The sequence below is a fragment of the Hemiscyllium ocellatum genome, chromosome 22 (assembly GCF_020745735.1).
Source record: "Hemiscyllium ocellatum isolate sHemOce1 chromosome 22, sHemOce1.pat.X.cur, whole genome shotgun sequence".
Classification (NCBI taxonomy): Eukaryota; Metazoa; Chordata; class Chondrichthyes; order Orectolobiformes; family Hemiscylliidae; genus Hemiscyllium; species Hemiscyllium ocellatum.
Window position 1 is genome coordinate 47,027,604 of NC_083422.1, and position 17,995 is coordinate 47,045,598.

The following is a 17,995-nucleotide window of genomic DNA, read 5'->3' on the forward strand; positions in this document are numbered from 1 at the left end:
TGAGACTGTATCCCCTGGTTCTAGGCTCCCCAGCTGAGGGAATACATCCTCCTTACATCGAGTCTGTCCAGCCATGATACATTTCACATAGGGGTGAGAACGCTATCCACAAAACCAATGCTAGTCTCGCCAAGTCCTGACCATGTGGTAGCTTACAATGGCTTCAGTCTCAAAAATTGGAAATGAGCTAGAGTTCGTTTCAGGTACAAACTGCAGGTAAAGTTCCAGGGAAAAATTCCAGGTAAAATTTGATCTTGAACACCCATCTACAAATACAACCTTCATGATTGGTGAAGAGTTAACTTCTTGGAGCATGAATCCATGAGTCAGGGGAAAGTGCACCTTAACCGAGTGAGCACCACCTGTTGTTACCTTAACCAGAACCAGCTCCAGGCTGGAGCAAAAGAAAACCACATCACGAGGCATGTTGGAACAGCCCAGAGCTGCTACATTCCAGGCTGAGCCATCTCTGACACAGGTTAGTGCAGGTTGAAGAAGAGAGCTTACAATCCAAGAATACTGGCTGAGAAACCACACACCTCTTCCCATGGAGGTACTCTGGGAGAAAGGGGCTCAGCAGATGGTTGAATGTCAGTATTCCTGCAAATCTGAGAGGTAGAAAACTGTTAGTGACTGCTGTGCAGCAGGTCAGATGGACAGGAAGGAGAATGAGGGGAGCTGGGAGAGAAGAAGAGAGGCGAATAAGGGCATCAGAGGTGAAGTGGGAGGGAAGGAGGTGGAGGTTTGAGGGACAGATGGAGGGGTGGAGAAGACAATGGTGCAAGAAACACTCTGCTTCTTTTGTTTTGGTGAAATGCCTTTGATTTGGAAACAGGGTTACAAGGAGACTGTGATGGGATCACAGGGAAGCCTTTTTCACTCAGAGGTCTCCTTCAAAGGGCAACTAGCCTCAGAAAAAGCTGGAAACTGAGCTGTCCTGACTTATCACTGACATGAAGCTATAGGGGCCCTGGGTTTTAGGCCCAAAGCTGTCAGTAGGCCAGACTCAGTAAGGACAGCAGATTGCCCTCTTTACCAGGCCAGGCCCAAACCAGATAGGAGTTTAGGAAAAATCTGCTAGTTTCACAGTCACCATAACTGAGACTAACTTGTTATTTTTAGATTCCTTAATGAGTTTAATTTAAAATTCCCCAACAGCTGTGGTAGGATTTGGAAAAGCGCAGAGATGGGGAGAGCTGTAGGAGGTTACAGAGATGGGGAGAGCTGTAGGAGGTTACAGAGATGGGGAGAGCTGTAGGAGGTTACAGAGATGGGGAGGGTTGCAGGGGGTTGGAGGAGGTTGCAGAGATAGGGAGGATTCTAGGGATTAGACAAAATTACTGAGATAGGGAGGAATATTGAGGCTGAAAGAAGTTACAGAGATAGGAAGGGGTGTAGGCACTATATTTAAAGAAGGATATACTTGTATTTGAGGTTGTAGAATGAAGGTTCGCTCACTGGACCAGGGGATAAGTGGGTGTCCTATGATGTGATGTTGCGTAAATCGGGTCATTATTTTCTAAAGTTTAGAAGAGTGGGAGGTGTCCAGATTGAAACATACAAAATTCTGAAGGGATTTGACGGGATTAACACTGAGAAACTGTTTGTACTGATGAAGCAATGTACAACATGGGGCAAAATCTCAGCGAGACGGACTGAGCATTTAAGACTGAAATGAAGAGAATTCTCTTCACTCAGAGAGTTGTAAATCTTTGGAATTTTCTATCCCAGAAGATGCTCCATTGTTGAGTATATTTAAGGCTGATGGAGACAGATTATTGGTCTCACATAGAATCATGGGGATATGGGGAGTGAACAGGAAAGTGGAGTTGAAGCCCAAGATCAACTATGTATTGAACGATGTAGCAGGTTCGAAGGGCCAAATGGTCCAATCCGACTCTTATTTCTTATGTTCTCGAGAGCCCTAAGGAACTTTCTGTACTTGGCCTTGCTGTGAAGCTGGAAAGTTGTTTTTCATTTTGACAATTCAGCTTACTGGGAAATTGAGCCTGAAGGCCTGAAACCACAATAGGGACAGAGGGGCTGGAATCCAACTACAGAGACTTGAGAACACATCCCTGTCCATTACACAAGCCAACCTTTCATAAATTGACTCCATCTACACTTCCCACTACCTCAGCAAGTCAGCCAACATAATCACTGACCCCTCCAACCCCAGTTATAATCTTTTCCAACCTCTTTCGTCAGCAGAAGATACTAAAGTTTAAACACTGAAGCTGAAATACTAGTCTAAACAAGAACAGCTACTTTTCCACTTTTATCATGAATAGACCTCTCAAATCTTACATTGAGATGTTGATTTCACTCTTTATGCACTTTCTCTGCAGCTGCAATATTGTATTCTTCACTCTGTTCTATTACCCGAATGCATGTTGTATGGTATCATCTGCCTTTTCTCAATGCAAAACAAAACTGTTCACTATACCGAGGTACATGTGACAATAATAAATCAAATCAAATCAAATCAGCATTGGCCTTGGGTAGGTGTTTAATGTATAATGAAAGCTATAGTCTCTCTGTCTCCTACGGCCAGATCATGGAGCCTTACATGATTAGTATCTATACTATCAGTAAATAATTCCAATGCATAGACCTTGCTTTGTTCCATTTGGTTAAATAAACAAGTCAAACTGTCACATTAAGGTTAGACAAGCTTTTAAAAATCAAGAAATTTGATTTTAAAACAATGAGTAGGTTGATTTAACAAATATGTACACCACTATAGACAGGTGGTTTATAAAATAAGTGGCTGATTCAATAGGTCATATTCTATTACTACCCTCGAAAAAGCTTGACCAAACTTTTGAAAGTTGTCCAGGGCTGATCATGGCCCTGGATGATCCAGCACCATGTTGTCATTCCCAGCGATTTAGGGCTCTCTGGAAAAATGAATTGGGTGCAGGAAGTATGTCTAGTTCTATGCCATCCTGAACTCTCAACTGAACCGGTGTTGATCCCCTGACTTGACAGTAATGGCAGAGTGACGGATATGTCAAGCCATGAAATTGCAGCTTGGATCTGGATACAGTTCCACTCCTGATGGCCCAAAGTACCTCATGGATGTACCCTTTTCTTTAGTTGCTAGATCTGTTTGAAGTCTGTCCCACTTAGCACAGTGAGAGCGTCGCACAATACAACAGAGGGTGTCCTCAATGTGAAGAGGGGTCTTTGTCTCCACCAAACTCTACAAGTTGTCAGTCTTGCAAATACTGTCATGGTCAAATGTATCTCTGTAAGTCAGATTGTTAAGGAAGAGTCAAATATGTTTTACCCTCTTGTCGGTTCCTTCACCATCTGCCACAGGCTCAGTCTAGCAGTTTTATCCTTTAGTACTTGAGCACCTCAGTCAGACGTGCTGCTGCTGAGTCACTCTTGGTGGTGGATATTGAGGTCACTCCACCCAGAGCCATTGCCACCCTCAGTGCTTCGTTCAATTGATGGTCAACATGGAGGAGCATTGATTCATCAGTTGAGGTGGTCAGTACTTGATAATCAGCAAGAAGATTCCTTGCTCATATTTGACCTGATGACATGAAACTTCATGAGGTCAGGTGTGGAGTCAATGTTGTGGACTCCTATGGGAGCTCCTCTTGGACTGGATACTATTGTCCCACCACCTCCGCTGGGTCTGCCCTGCCTGTGGCTGGTGATAGTAATGTCTGGGACATTGTCTGTAAGGCATGATTCAGTGATCAAGATAAGGGGAGAGGATGAGGGTGGGGTACACACATCCCAAGATTAAACAATTCACTCAGCAGCAATGGGGTCAGTTTGTGGTCAGACATTGGTTTAAATTCTGGCTGCTTTCCCTCTGCAATAGGCTGGAGGTTAAAATCAGAGTGAGAGGAACAAAAGAGTAGAATGAAAGCATTAAGGAGGAGATAATGAGGTAAATATCGAGAAGATAGATTATATTCATGCTTTTCTAAAACCCAGTTATCATCACAAAAACTAAATCTGCTTCATATATCAAAGCATTAATCAGCAAGAGAAAACATGCTAGCATTCAATCTATCAGACACCTGCAGCATACCCTCAGGGTAAGTCACTGCAGCACCAGGTGAGACCAAAGCAGTGAGCTGCCCTAACATCACACACTGAATGCACTCCACACAAAACATTCAGCATTTCCCTCAGGCACAGTATTCTGTGGAAGATCAATCAATATACCAACACCAGCATCCCACAGCAGGGTGAGGCATGTGCTAAGTGCTTCACATTTCTCAAGGCTGTGCACACAACAGCAAATTTTATTTTAAAAATGTCAAATTCATTAATCACTGCTCACCTCGCTTTAGCACATAATCCTATGGCAGAGTCAAAGAGTCAGTACTGAGGCAGTGCTGCACAGTCAGGGAGTGAGCACTGAGGGAACACTACAAAGAAGAAGGGCAGCGATAGGTGGGTCAAAAAACAAAAGAGAGCAGGTAGAATTAAAGGATAATTCTAATGTTCTGGTGAGCAAATGTGACTAGGTGTGGCAGGGCCAGCCCTGGAGCCTCACTATTTACAGATGAGATTAATGACTGAAATGAAGGGACTGACTGTAACAATCTAATTTATGACACAAGTTCCTTTAGAAAGTGACAGGCACCTCAGGCTTATCCCATCATGCTGTAAGATTATGACTGATCTATGACCTATTTGGACATTCCATGTTTTCGGCCCTCTCACTCATAATGAATGCTATCAAACTCAAATAAAAACCTAAAAAACTACAGGGAGTGCTGAAATCAGAAACAAAAACAGAAGTTGCCGGAAAAGCTCAGCAAGTCCAGCAGCATTTGTGAAGAGAAACCTTTGTTAATGTTTCAGGTCTGGTGACCTCGGAACTGAGGAAGGGTCACAAGACCCAAAACATTAACTTTGATTTCTCTTCACAAATGCTGCCAGAACTGCTGAGCTTTTCCAGCAATTTCTGTTTTTGTTTTTATTAACTTCAGATTTGAAATTATCAATTGATCTATATCTAATTACCATTTGAGGAAGAAGAGTTCAAAACAGCTACCAAACTCTGTGTGTAAAAGGTTCCTCATTTTATGCTTGAAGATTCTGGCTCCAGTTTTAGATTTTGCTCTAGATTCCCCAACAGCTGAAATAGTTTCTCTCCATTTACTTTATCTACCCTCCATCCTATCTTGAAAGTTTCAATCAAATCATTCTCAGGCCTTCGAAATTTCAAGGAACACACAGGAATGGGAGTAGGACATTCGGCCCATCAAACCTGTCCTGCCGTTCAACATGATCATGGCTGGTCAAACACTTGAATGTTTTTTACCCAGCCCATCCCCATAATGCTGCACGTAACTGGTAATCAGAGAATCTCCACCATAAACACACTCAAAGACTGAGCCTCCACAGCCTTCCATGGAAAAGAGTTGCAAGTAGAGTCATAGAATCATTGAAATGTACACCACGGAAACAGACACTTCGGTCCAACCCGTCCATGCCGACCAGATATCCCAACCCAATCTAGTCCCATCTGCCAGCACCCAGCCCAAATCCCTCCAAACCCTTCCTATTCATATACCCATCCAAAAGCCTTTTAAATGTTGCAATTGTACTAGCTTCCACCACTTCCTCTGGCAGTTCATTCCATACACGTACCACCCCCGGCATGAAACAATTGCCAGTTAGGTCTCTTTTATATCTTTCACCTCTCACCCTAGCCTATGCCATCTAGTTCTGGACTCCCCCACCCCAGGAAAAGACTTGTCTATATACCCTAGCCATGCCCCTCATAATTTTGTAAAACTCTATAAGGTCACCCCTCAGCCTCCGACACTCCAGGGAAAACAGCCCCAGCCTGTTCAGCCTGTCCCCATAGCTCAAATCCTCCAACCCTGGCAATATCCTTGTAAATCTTTTCTGAACCCTTTCAAGTTTCTCAACATCCTTCCAGTAGGAAGGAGACCAGAACTGCTCGCAATACTCAGCAACATTCCCTAGGACCTTACCGTTAAGTGCATAAGTCCTGCTAAGATTTGTTTTCCCAAAATGCAGCACCTCACATTTATCTAAAGTAAACTCCAACTGCCACTCCTCAGCCCATTGGCCCATCTGGTCCCGATCCTGTTGTAATCGGAGGTAACTTTCTTTGCTGTCCATTACACCTCCAATTTTGGTGTCATCTGCAAACTTACTAACTATACCTCTTATGCTCACATCCAAATCATTTATCAAAAATAATGAAAAGTGGTGAACCCAGCACTGATCCTTGTGGTACACCACTGGTTACAGGCCTCCAGTCTGAAAAACAATCCTCCACCACCACCCTTTGTCTTCTACCTTGGAGCCAGTTCTGTAACCAAATGGCTGTTTAGATCCAACCATCCAATCAAATGGTTCTCCCTGTATTCCATGACGTCTAACCTTACCAACCAGTCTCCCATGGGGAACCTTGTCGAATGCCTCACTGAAATCTATATAGATCACATCTACTGCTCTGCCCTCATCAATCCTCTTTGTTACTTCTTCAAAAAACTCAAGCAAGTTTGTGAGACATGATTCCCCACGCACAAAGCCATGTTGACTATTCCTAATCAGTCCTTGCCTTTCCAAACATATGTACATTCTGTCCCTCAGGATTCCCTCCAACAACTTACCCACCAGTGATGTCAGGCTCACCAGTCTATAATTCTCTGGCTAGTCCTTACCACCCTTCTTAAAAGTGGCACCACGTTAGCCAACCTCCAGTCTTCCGGCACCTCACCTGTGACTATTGATGATACAAATATCTCAGCAAAAGGTCCAGCAATCACTTTCCTAGCTTCCCACAGAGTTCTAGGGTACACCTGATCAGGTCCTGAGGATTTATCCACTTTTATGCGTTTCAAGACATCCAGCACTTCCTCCTCTGTAATATGGACATTTTTCAAGATGTCACCATCTATTTCCCTACATTCTGTATCTTCCATGTACTTCTCCATGGTAAACACTGGTGCAAAATACTCGTTTACTATCTCACCCATCTCCTGCGGCTCCACACAAAGGCCGTCTTGTTGATCTTTGAGGAGCCCTATCTCTCCTTAGTTCCCTTTTGTCCTTAATGTATTTGTAAAATTCCTTTGGATTCTCCTTAACTCTATTTGCCAAAGCTTTCTCAAGTCTCCTTTTTGCCCTCTTGATTCCCCTCTAAGTATACTCCTACTGCCTTTATACTCTTCTACAGATTCACTTGATCTATCCTGTCTATACCTGACATATGCTTCCTTCTTTTTCTTGACCAAAACCTCAATTTCTTTAGTCATCCAGAATTCCCTACACCTACCAGCCTTTCCTTTCATCCTGACAGGAACATTCTTTCTCTGGACTCTCGTTATTTCATTTTTGAAGAATTCCCATTTTCTTTATCTGCAAACATTTGCCTCCAATCAGCTTTTGAAAGTTCTTGCCTAATACTGTCAAAATTAGCCTTCCTCCAATTTCGAACCTCAACTTTTAGATCTGGTCTATCTTTTTCCACCTCTATTTTAAAACTGATAGAATTATGGTCGCTGGCCCCAAAGTGCTCCCCCACTGACACCTCAGTCACCTGCCCTGCCTTATTTTCCAAGAGTAGGCCAAGTTTTCCACTTCTCTAGTAGGCATATCCACATACTGAATCAGAATTTTTTCTTGTACACGTAACAAAATCCTCTCCATCTAAACCCTTAACTCTATTTCAGTCCCAGTCTATGTTTAGAAAGTTGAAATACCCTACCATAACTACCCTATTATTCTTACAGATAACTGAGATCTCCTTATAAATTTACTTCTCAATTCCCTCTGACTATTAGGAGGTCTATGTTACAATCTCAATAAGGTGATCATCCCTTTCTTATTTCTCAGTTCCACCAAAATAATCCCCCTGGATGTATTTCCAGGAATATCCTCCCTCAGCACAGCTGTAATGCTATCCCTTATCAAAAATGCCCCTGCCCCTCCTCTCTTGCCTCCCTTTCTCTTCTTCCTGTAGCATTTGTATCCTGGAACATTAAGCTGTCAGTCCTGTCCATCCCTGAGCCATGTTTCTGTAATTGCTATGATATCCCAGGCCCATGTTCCTAACCATGCCCTGAGTTCATCTGCCTTCCCTGTTAGGCCTCTTGCATTGACATAAATGCAGTTTATCAGTCCTACTTTGTTTTCTGCTTTGTCCCTACCTGCCCTGACTGTTTGACTTGCTTCTTTTCTCAACTGTACCAGTCTCAGGTTGATCTCTTTCCTCACTATCTCCCTGGGTCCCACATCCTCAACCTTAAAAGCTTATATCCTCCCGAGCAGCTCAAGCTGTATATAGTCCCCTTCCAATTCAGATGTAACCCGTCCTTCTTGTACAGGTCACTTCTACCCTAAAAGAGATTCCAATGATCCAAAAATGTGAATCCTCCTCCCATACACCAGCCCCTCAGCCATGCATTCATCTGCTCTATCCTCCTATTTCTACCCTCACTAGCTTGCAGCTCCAGATATGACTACTCTTGAGGACCTTCTTGTTAAATTCCTGCTGAGCTCTCTGTACTCTCCCTTCAGAATCTCATCCTTTTCACTTCCTATGTTGTTGGTTCCAATGTGTACAATGACCTGGTGTGCCCTCTCCCCCTTGAGAACATTCTGCACCCTCTCTGAGGCAGTCTTGATCCTGGCACCAGGAAGGCAACACACCATTCTGATTTTTCGCTGTTGGCAACAGAAGCATCTGTCTGTGCCTCTGACTAGAGAGTCCCCTAACACATCTCTTGGAATCGATCTCTTGGATAAGAGGTACAGTTAGTAAGTTTGCAGATGACACCAAAATTGGAGGTGTAGTGGACAGCAAGGAGGGTTACCTGATTACAACAGGATCTTGATCAGATGGGCCAATGGGCTGAGAAGTGGCACCTGGAGCTTAATTCAGATAAATGCAAAGTGCTGCATTTTGGGAAAGCAAATCTTAGCAGGATTTATACACTTAATGGTAAGGTCCTAGGAAGTGTTGTGAATAGAGACCTTGGAGTGCAGGTTCATAGCTCCTTGAAAGTGAAGTCGCAGGTAGATAGGATAGTGAAGAAGGTGTTTGGTATGCTTTCCTTTAATGGTTAGAGTATTGAGTACACGAGTTGGGAGGTCATTTTGCGGCTGTACAGGACATTGGTTAGGCCACTATTGCGTGCAATTCTGGCCTCCTTCCTATCGGAAAGATGTTGCGAAACTTGAAAGGGTTCAGAAAAGATTTACAAGGATGTTGCCAGGGTTGGAGGATTCAAGCTACAGGGAGAGGCTGAACAGGATGGGGCTGTTTTCCTTGGAGTGTCAGAGGCTGAGGGGTGACCTTATAGAGGTTTACAAAATTGAGGGGTATGGATAGGATAAATAGACAAAGTCTTTTCCCTGGGGTCGGGGAGTACAGAACTAGAGGGTATAGGTTTAGGGTGAGAGGGGAAAGATAGAAAAGAGACATAAGGGGCAATGTTTTTACACAGAGGGTGGTACGTGTATGGAATGAGCTGCCAGAGGATGTGAGTGAAGCTGGTACAATCACAACGTTTAAGAGGCATTTGGATGGGTATATGGTTAGGAAGGGTTTGGAGCAAAATGGGACGGGTGCTGGCAGGTGGGACTAGATTGGGTCGGGATATCTGGTCGGCATAGACGAGTTGGACCGAAGGTCTGTTTCCATGCTGTACACCTCTATGACTCTATAACCCGACAAACCCTTCATTGTATTAGAGCCAGTCTCAATACCAGAAACTTGGCTGTTTGTGTTGCATTCCCCTGAGAATCCATCACCACCTATATTTTCCAAAACAACACACTTGTTTGAAATGGAGATAGCCAAAGAGAACTCCTGCTCTACCTGCCTACCTCTCTTACCTTTCCTGAAGTTAACCCATCTATGTGAACGTATCTGCGACTTTTTTCTGTTCTGATAATTGTCTTCCATCACACCCCATTGCTCTTGTAAATTCCTCATTGCCTCTGTCGCTCCAATCGATCCATTTCATCTGATAGGATCCGCAACCAATGGCATTTATTGCAGATATCACTCTACTAAGGGACATTTTTGCTTCTTCCAATCTGCAGATGTTCACAACCTTCCGAATACAACCGTACTTTACGTAATGTTGCTTTTTTAGAGGAATCAAGGGATATGGAAATTGGTTGGGATAGTGAAGTTGAGGTCAAGGCATTATCAAAAATCTTGTGTGATAGCAAAACAGGCAACAGGTTTTTCACTATTCTTCTGTTCAGTTTGCATAACTTTTGAAAGGTGTTATATTCATGCCCTATCAGCTTGTTCAAATTGATAGGAAGATAACAAGCTGCATTTTGAAGAAGAACAGAATCATTCTCCACAATATTCTGCTGGTAATTTTCCACTTATCGTCACCAGTAAAGATCCTCATTCCTGGAAGCATTCGTGAAAACTCACATTATCCTGCATGAAATCTTACCTACCATGCTTAGCGAAAATACTCCATTGTGTGTGTCTAATTTTAGACAAACTTTACAAATGTGACCCATGCCCTCAACTTTAGCTCATTCATGGAAACCAACATTAACAGAAGTGAATAACTAATAACATTATTTTGGTGCTAGGATCTTGCTTTACTCAGTGCTTCCCACATAATAATTATAAAACGCCTTCATAGAGATGTTGTGAATGGTTTACAAGTTTGTAAAGGGACGATGCAAATGCAGTTTCCAAAATCAACACAATAGCACATCTGCGCATGCGTAATCATCGAGATCGCCGATAACAGCCACAATGCACGACAGGTCACACGCAGGCGCACTGAGTTTGGCGGTTGCGCAGGCGCAGAGCTGATCGCCAATGGCGGGAGGTGAGTGTCCAAACGGCAAATCCCAACCCGTCAAGAGCATCACTTCATAGTGACCCTCCGACAGTGCGGTATTCCCTGAGGAATAACCCTCCAACAATGCGGCACTCCCTCGGTACTGACACTCCGACAGTGCGACACTCCTTAGTTACTGACCCTGTGACAGTGCGGCGCTCCCTCAGTACTGACCCTGTGACAGTGCAGCGCTCCCTCAGTACTGACCCTGTGACAGTGCAGCACTCCCTCAGTACTGACCCTGTGACAGTGCAGCGCTCCCTCAGTACTGACCCTTTGACAGTGCAACACTCCCTCAGTACTGACCCTGTGACAGTGCAGCACTCCCTCAGTACTGACCCTGTGACAGTGCAGCACTCCCTCAGTACTGACCCTGTGACAGTGCAGCGCTCCCTCAGTACTGACCCTGTGACAGTGCAACACTCCCTCAGTACTGACCCTGTGACAGTGCAGCACTCCCTCAGTACTGACCCTGTGACAGTGCGGCGCTCCCTCAGTCCTGACCCTGTGACAGTGCAACACTCCCTCAGTACTGACCCTGTGACAGTGCAGCACTCCCTCAGTACTGACCCTGTGACAGTGCGGCGCTCCCTCAGTCCTGACCCTTTGACAGTGCAGCACTCCATCAGTCCTGACCCTGTGACAGTGCAACACTCCCTCAGTACTGACCCTGTGACAGTGCGGCGCTCCCTCAGTACTGACCCTGTGACAGTGCAGCACTCCATCAGTCCTGACCCTGTGACAGTGCAACACTCCCTCAGTACTGACCCTGTGATAGTGCAACACTCCCTCAGTACTGACCCTGTGACAGTGCAACACTCCCTCAGTACTGACCCTGTGACAGTGCAGCACTCCCTCAGTCCTGACCCTGTGACAGTGCAGCGCTCCCTCCGTACTGACCCTGTGACAGTGCGGCGCTCCCTCAGTACTGACCCTGTGACAGTGCGGCGCTCCCTCAGTCCTGACCCTGTGACAGTGCAACACTCCCTCAGTACTGACCCTGTGACAGTGCAGCACTCCCTCAGTACTGACCCTGTGACAGTGCGGCGCTCCCTCAGTCCTGACCCTTTGACAGTGCAGCACTCCATCAGTCCTGACCCTGTGACAGTGCAACACTCCCTCAGTACTGACCCTGTGACAGTGCGGCGCTCCCTCAGTACTGACCCTGTGACAGTGCAGCACTCCATCAGTCCTGACCCTGTGACAGTGCAACACTCCCTCAGTACTGACCCTGTGATAGTGCAACACTCCCTCAGTACTGACCCTGTGACAGTGCAACACTCCCTCAGTACTGACCCTGTGACAGTGCAGCACTCCCTCAGTCCTGACCCTGTGACAGTGCAGCGCTCCCTCCGTACTGACCCTGTGACAGTGCGGCGCTCCCTCAGTCCTGACCCTTTGACAGTGCAGCACTCCATCAGTCCTGACCCTGTGACAGTGCAACACTCCCTCAGTACTGACCCTGTGACAGTGCGGCGCTCCCTCAGTACTGACCCTGTGACAGTGCAGCACTCCCTCAGTACTGACCCTGTGACAGTGCAGCATTCCCTCAGTACTGACCCTGTGACAGTGCAGCGCTCCCTCAGTACTGACCCTGTGACAGTGCAGCACTCCCTCAGTACTGACCCTGTGACAGTGCAGCGCTCCCTCAGTACTGACCCTGTGACAGTGCAACACTCCCTCAGTACTGACCCTGTGACAGTGCAGCACTCCATCAGTCCTGACCCTGTGACAGTGCAACACTCCCTCAGTACTGACCCTGTGACAGTGCGGCGCTCCCTCAGTACTGACCCTGTGACAGTGCGGCACTCCATCAGTCCTGACCCTGTGACAGTGCAACACTCCCTCAGTACTGACCCTGTGATAGTGCAACACTCCCTCAGTACTGACCCTGTGACAGTGCAACACTCCCTCAGTACTGACCCTGTGACAGTGCAACACTCCCTCAGTACTGACCCTGTGACAGTGCAGCACTCCCTCAGTCCTGACCCTGTGACAGTGCAGCGCTCCCTCCATGCTGACCCTGTGACAGTGCAGCACTCCATCATTACTGACCCTGTGACGGTGCAGCGCTTCCTCAGTACTGACCCTGTGACAGTGCGGCGCTCCCTCCATACTGACCCTGTGACAGTGCAGCACTCCATAATTACTGACCCTTTGACAGTGCAGCACTCCATCAGTACTGCCCCTGTGACAGTGCAGCGCTCCATCAGTCCTGACCCTTTGACATTGCAGCTCTCCATCAATACTGACCCTGTGACAGTGCAACACTCCATCATTACTGACCCTGTGACAGTGCGGCACTCCATCATTACTGACCCTGTGACAGTGCGGCACTCCCTCCGTACTGACCCTGTGACAATGCAGCGCTTCCTCAGTACTGACCCTGTGACAGTGCGGCGCTCCCTCCATACTGACCCTGTGACAGTGCAGCACTCCATCATTACTGACCCTGTGACAGTGCAGCACTCCCTCAATACTGACCCTGTGACAGTGCAGCGCTCCCTCAGTACTGACCCTGTGACAGTGCAGTGCTCCATCAGGACTGACCCTGTGACAGTGCGGCGCTCCCTCCATGCTGACCCTGTGACAGTGCAGCGCTTCCTCAGTACTGACCCTGTGACAGTGCAGCACTCCATCAGTCCTGACCCTTTGACATTGCAGCTCTCCATCGATACTGACCCTGTGACAGTGCAACACTCCATCATTACTGACCCTGTGACAGTGCGGCACTCCATCATTACTGACCCTGTAACAGTGCGGCGCTCCCTCCATGCTGACCCTGTGACAGTGCAGCGCTCCCTCCGTACTGACCCTGTGACAGTGCAGCACTCCATCAGTCCTGACCTTTTGACATTGCAGCTCTCCATCGATACTGACCCTGTGACAGTGCAGCACTCCATCATTACTGACCCTGTGACGGTGCAGCGCTTCCTCAGTACTGACCCTGTGACAGTGCGGCGCTCCCTCCATACTGACCCTGTGACAGTGCAGCACTCCATAATTACTGACCCTTTGACAGTGCAGCACTCCATCAGTACTGCCCCTGTGACAGTGCAGCGCTCCATCAGTCCTGACCCTTTGACATTGCAGCTCTCCATCAATACTGACCCTGTGACAGTGCAACACTCCATCATTACTGACCCTGTGACAGTGCGGCACTCCATCATTACTGACCCTGTGACAGTGCGGCACTCCCTCCGTACTGACCCTGTGACAATGCAGCGCTTCCTCAGTACTGACCCTGTGACAGTGCGGCGCTCCCTCCATACTGACCCTGTGACAGTGCAGCACTCCATCATTACTGACCCTGTGACAGTGCAGCACTCCATCATTACTGACCCTGTGACAGTGCGGCGCTCCCTCCATGCTGACCCTGTGACAGTGCAGCGCTTCCTCAGTACTGACCCTGTGACAGTGCAGCACTCCATCAGTCCTGACCCTTTGACATTGCAGCTCTCCATCAATACTGACCCTGTGACAGTGCAACACTCCATCATTACTGACCCTGTGACAGTGCGGCACTCCCTCCGTACTGACCCTGTGACAGTGCGGCGCTCCCTCTGTACTGACCCCCTGACTGCGCGGTGCGCCCTGAGTACTGAGCCCGTGACTTTGCAGCTGGAGACGGACAACAAATGCTGGCCTTGCAAATGATTATAGCAGAGAAATGCCAATTGTAAAACCAAGTTTTTAAAATTGAGATGGTCACAGCAGATATTGTGAGGTAACTTTATTCTCAGCTGCAGTGCTGTACTTGGTATAGGAAGCCTTGGTGCTGACATTGGTCTAAAATGCTTAAGATTCCAGTCCCCAGCAATAACAACCCTTGTCATCAAAGAGCGGAAAGATTCTGAGAAAACACTGGGTGTGAAAAGGCTTCTAAATTTTTGTTTTACAAATGAAGTTTCATTTACCTATTTTGCATTATTAGATGGTGAAGGAACCAAGTGCAAGAATAAAGAGTGAGACCTTCAGTTCCCCTTGTCGCTCTTTGACAGCAGGCTCATTGGGATCAGGTGTTCAAACCTCAACTATCAGCAACATGGCCGCAAAAACAGTGAGTGCTGAACATAGAATAAATATTTGTAGTAGCTATTTGAAAGGGTCTTGACCTTTGAGAGTCTGTTATGTAGCATAGGGGGTTCAACTTCAGTGTCACAACCACTTTGTGCAGATTACACTGCACCATGCTACAGTTGAACTATCAGAACTCTGGGTTTCCCCTAACATTCCCCCATTAGAGAAAGTGTGAAATGCACAGACATAGAAAATAGGTGCAGGAGTAGGCCATTTGGCCCATCAAGTCTGCACCACCATTCAATACATCGTAGCAGATCATGCAATTTCAGTAGCTCATTCCCACTTTCTCTCTGTATCCCTTGATCCCTTTAGCCACAAGGGCCATGTCCAGCTCCCTCTTGAATATATCTAACAGACTGGCTCCAAAAGCTTTCTGTGGTAGAGAATGCTACAGGTTTATAACTGAGTGAAGAAATTCTTACTCATCTCAGACCCTAATACTCACCCTTTATTCTGTGACCCCTAGATCTGGACTTTCCCAACATTAGGAACACTCTTCCTGCATCTAACCTTTCCAGTCCAATCAGGTTTTTATGTTTCTGTGAGATCTCACAAACCCCAATCCTTGTTCTTCTAAATTCCAGTGAATACAAGCCCAGTTGATCAGTCTGGTGAACCTTCACTGGATTCCCTCAATAGCAAGAATGTCTTTCCTCAGTCTAGGAGACTAAAACTGCACGCTGTACACCAGGTGTGGCCTCACCCAAGGCCTTGTAAAATTGCAACAAGAAGGCCCAGTATAATTGCAGCAAGAGCATGCCGAGATCCTTCCATTTTATCTTCTTCCTTATGCTCGCGTGTTAGTGCCTTACGATTAATGTAGATGTACAAATTAAGAATAGAAGTATGCCATTTGACCCTTCAAGCCTGCTCTTCCATTGCTGTGCTCCCTTAATTAACCCAACACCACCACCCTCCTCCCCTCCCCCTCCCCACACATACACACTTGGCACATAAGGCTGGATTTTGACTTCAGCCTGTAGACCTGGACATAAATCTGTGAGCTTCTTACTTGATGTGTGAATGTCCTTTACAGAGCTGTGACTGACTGAAGTATAGTTTAGGGTATTCATTCTGTTTTGTACCAATTTCTATAGAGTTAAACAGATTATAACCCAAACTGCCAAATCTTGTTAATTTTGTTGTTTCAATCTGACAGCCATTGAGTGCCAGTCTTCGAGAACGGCTGAAGAAATCACGGCGTCCTTTTAACTTTCCATTTGTTGTGTCAAAGCGGTTAAAAATTGACAGCCAGAGTGAAGGTGGTGGAAATGCAGACCCTGGCACTGAGGCTGGTGGCAGCCAGATTCCTGATACTTGTGCTCAGAATGGTGTTATCACAGAAACAGAAAGTCTTTGCAATAAGACGATGGATAAGCAGCCAGATACAAGTGCAGTGGGTAGGGAGGAAGCTTGTCTGAGAGTCCAGCATGTAGCTGAACAGAATGTCCAGACTTCTGCTAAGTCCCCTAATCCGATCCCTGAAAAGCAGCAACTTCTTGAGGAGAAAGAACAATTACAGAGAGAAGTGAGAGAGAAAGAGGAACTTCTCCGTCGTTTGAAAATGGTTCAGATGTACAGAACAAAGGTAAATAGCTGATATCACTTAATAGCAATTCTGGATCTCAATCCATATAATTCTGACCCCATAGCTCCAAACTGAAGACCAATAATTGCAGTGATGCACTGCTGGGTCTGGGCTTCACTGAAATTTGGTATTGGTGCTTTTGTCCTTACCACATTGATTTCCTGGGATATTATGGGAGAATCATGTTCACCAAACCACTGCTAATTACCCCCATGTATTTTCTGTATTTTACAGTATATGAGTCAGATTCTATTTCTTTCCTTCCTCTGTCCCTGGTTTCATTTTACAGTTTGTGGGTTGCCAACAGACCTTCATGTGTGTTCCTGACACTTCCTTTGACTTCCATGCTAGAAGCTATTAGTTTTAGTTCCCTAAGACTTTGTATTTAAGAATCTGTATCTAGGGACTTTGGTACCTAAGATCATGCTGTGAGTGGCAAGTTGTAAACTTTTCACTGTCCTCGTGAGTTCATATGACAATAAAGTTAATTCAGTTCAATTTGTTAATTCACTCATGAGATGTGGATATCGCTGATTGGGTAGAATTTTTATTGCCTGTGCCCAGTTGTCCTTCTCAAACCACTGCAGTCTATGCACAACCATGGACCCACAATGTTGTTAGGAAGGAACTTGCAAGATTTTGACCCAATGATACTGAAGGAATGTTAATATAGTTCCAAGCAAGAATTTTGGGTAACGTGGAGGGGAATTTACAAGTGGTTGTGTTCTCATGCATTCGGGGTGTGTGTGTGTGTGTGTTGGAGGGGGGAGGGAAGAGATGACAATTATAAAACAAATTTACACAAACTTAAAACAATCATAAGTCTCTCTCAGGTTGGAGTATGTACCTGTTAGATTCTATCCATGTATTAATTCAAATCAATCACCAACAATTTCCTTTTCTTCAAAATTCTAGAATAACCTGGCAGAACTAGGATCTCTGATACAGAAATGGAGGAAGAGCAGCCAGACCTTGTTGTATGAACTTCAAATTGCCCTTTGCAGTGATTCAAAACCAACTTTAACCCAGCTGATAGACAGTCTGGCAATTGAGGATAGACTCCTGCATTATAGCAGACTTGAGGAAGATTTCAAAGATGGATGAGATGATCATTCTATTGCTGAAAATCAGCAACCTTATTCACAAGGCATTAGCCAGCACTTTGCAGTAAGTTTTTGAGAAGACATTGTTTTGTTGTAAAGACTTTGCTCTGCTGGATTACACGGTGCCTTTAAATTCCTGAAGTTGTTGTTTACTCTGTTTCCCTTAATGAGGAAGGATACAACACCATGGGCTTATCCATTCCGTCTCCAGCAATCATTAATGCTGCTGTAATTTGTCATTAAACAGTGAAGATGGTGGAGTTTTGCTTGTTCTTTTCTGTCACCTTGTTCCCTGGACTAATTCTCTTATCCTGTCAAAGATGGAACAATAAACAGCCAAACAATTCTGCGTGCACTCTGTAAAGAGGAGGAATATAGGCAAA

General features: G+C 45.8%; 1 protein-coding gene across 1 annotated transcript; it reads left to right on the forward strand.

Moving 5' to 3' along the window:
* The first annotated feature begins 393 nt into the window (after positions 1-393).
* sfr1 (SWI5-dependent homologous recombination repair protein 1) lies at positions 394-17,873 on the forward strand. The gene is made up of 4 exons (XM_060842464.1): positions 394-478; positions 14,773-14,898; positions 16,081-16,509; positions 17,425-17,873. Exons 1-4 carry the CDS (start codon positions 425-427, stop codon positions 17,611-17,613), a joined length of 798 nt encoding a protein of 265 aa, XP_060698447.1. The 5' UTR covers positions 394-424; the 3' UTR covers positions 17,614-17,873.
* The last annotated feature ends 122 nt before the right edge of the window (positions 17,874-17,995 follow it).

What these genes read in the sequence shown, in the direction of transcription:
- sfr1 (XM_060842464.1), top strand. Translation starts at nt 425, where the DNA reads ATGTTGGAACAGCCCAGAGCTGCTACATTCCAGGCTGAGCCATCTCTG. An exon ending in CTGAGCCATCTCTGACACAG is followed by an intron (nt 479 to 14,772) that starts GTTAGTGCAGGT and finishes TTGCATTATTAG; the next exon opens with ATGGTGAAGGAACCAAGTGC. An exon ending in TTCAGATGTACAGAACAAAG is followed by an intron (nt 16,510 to 17,424) that starts GTAAATAGCTGA and finishes TCAAAATTCTAG; the next exon opens with AATAACCTGGCAGAACTAGG.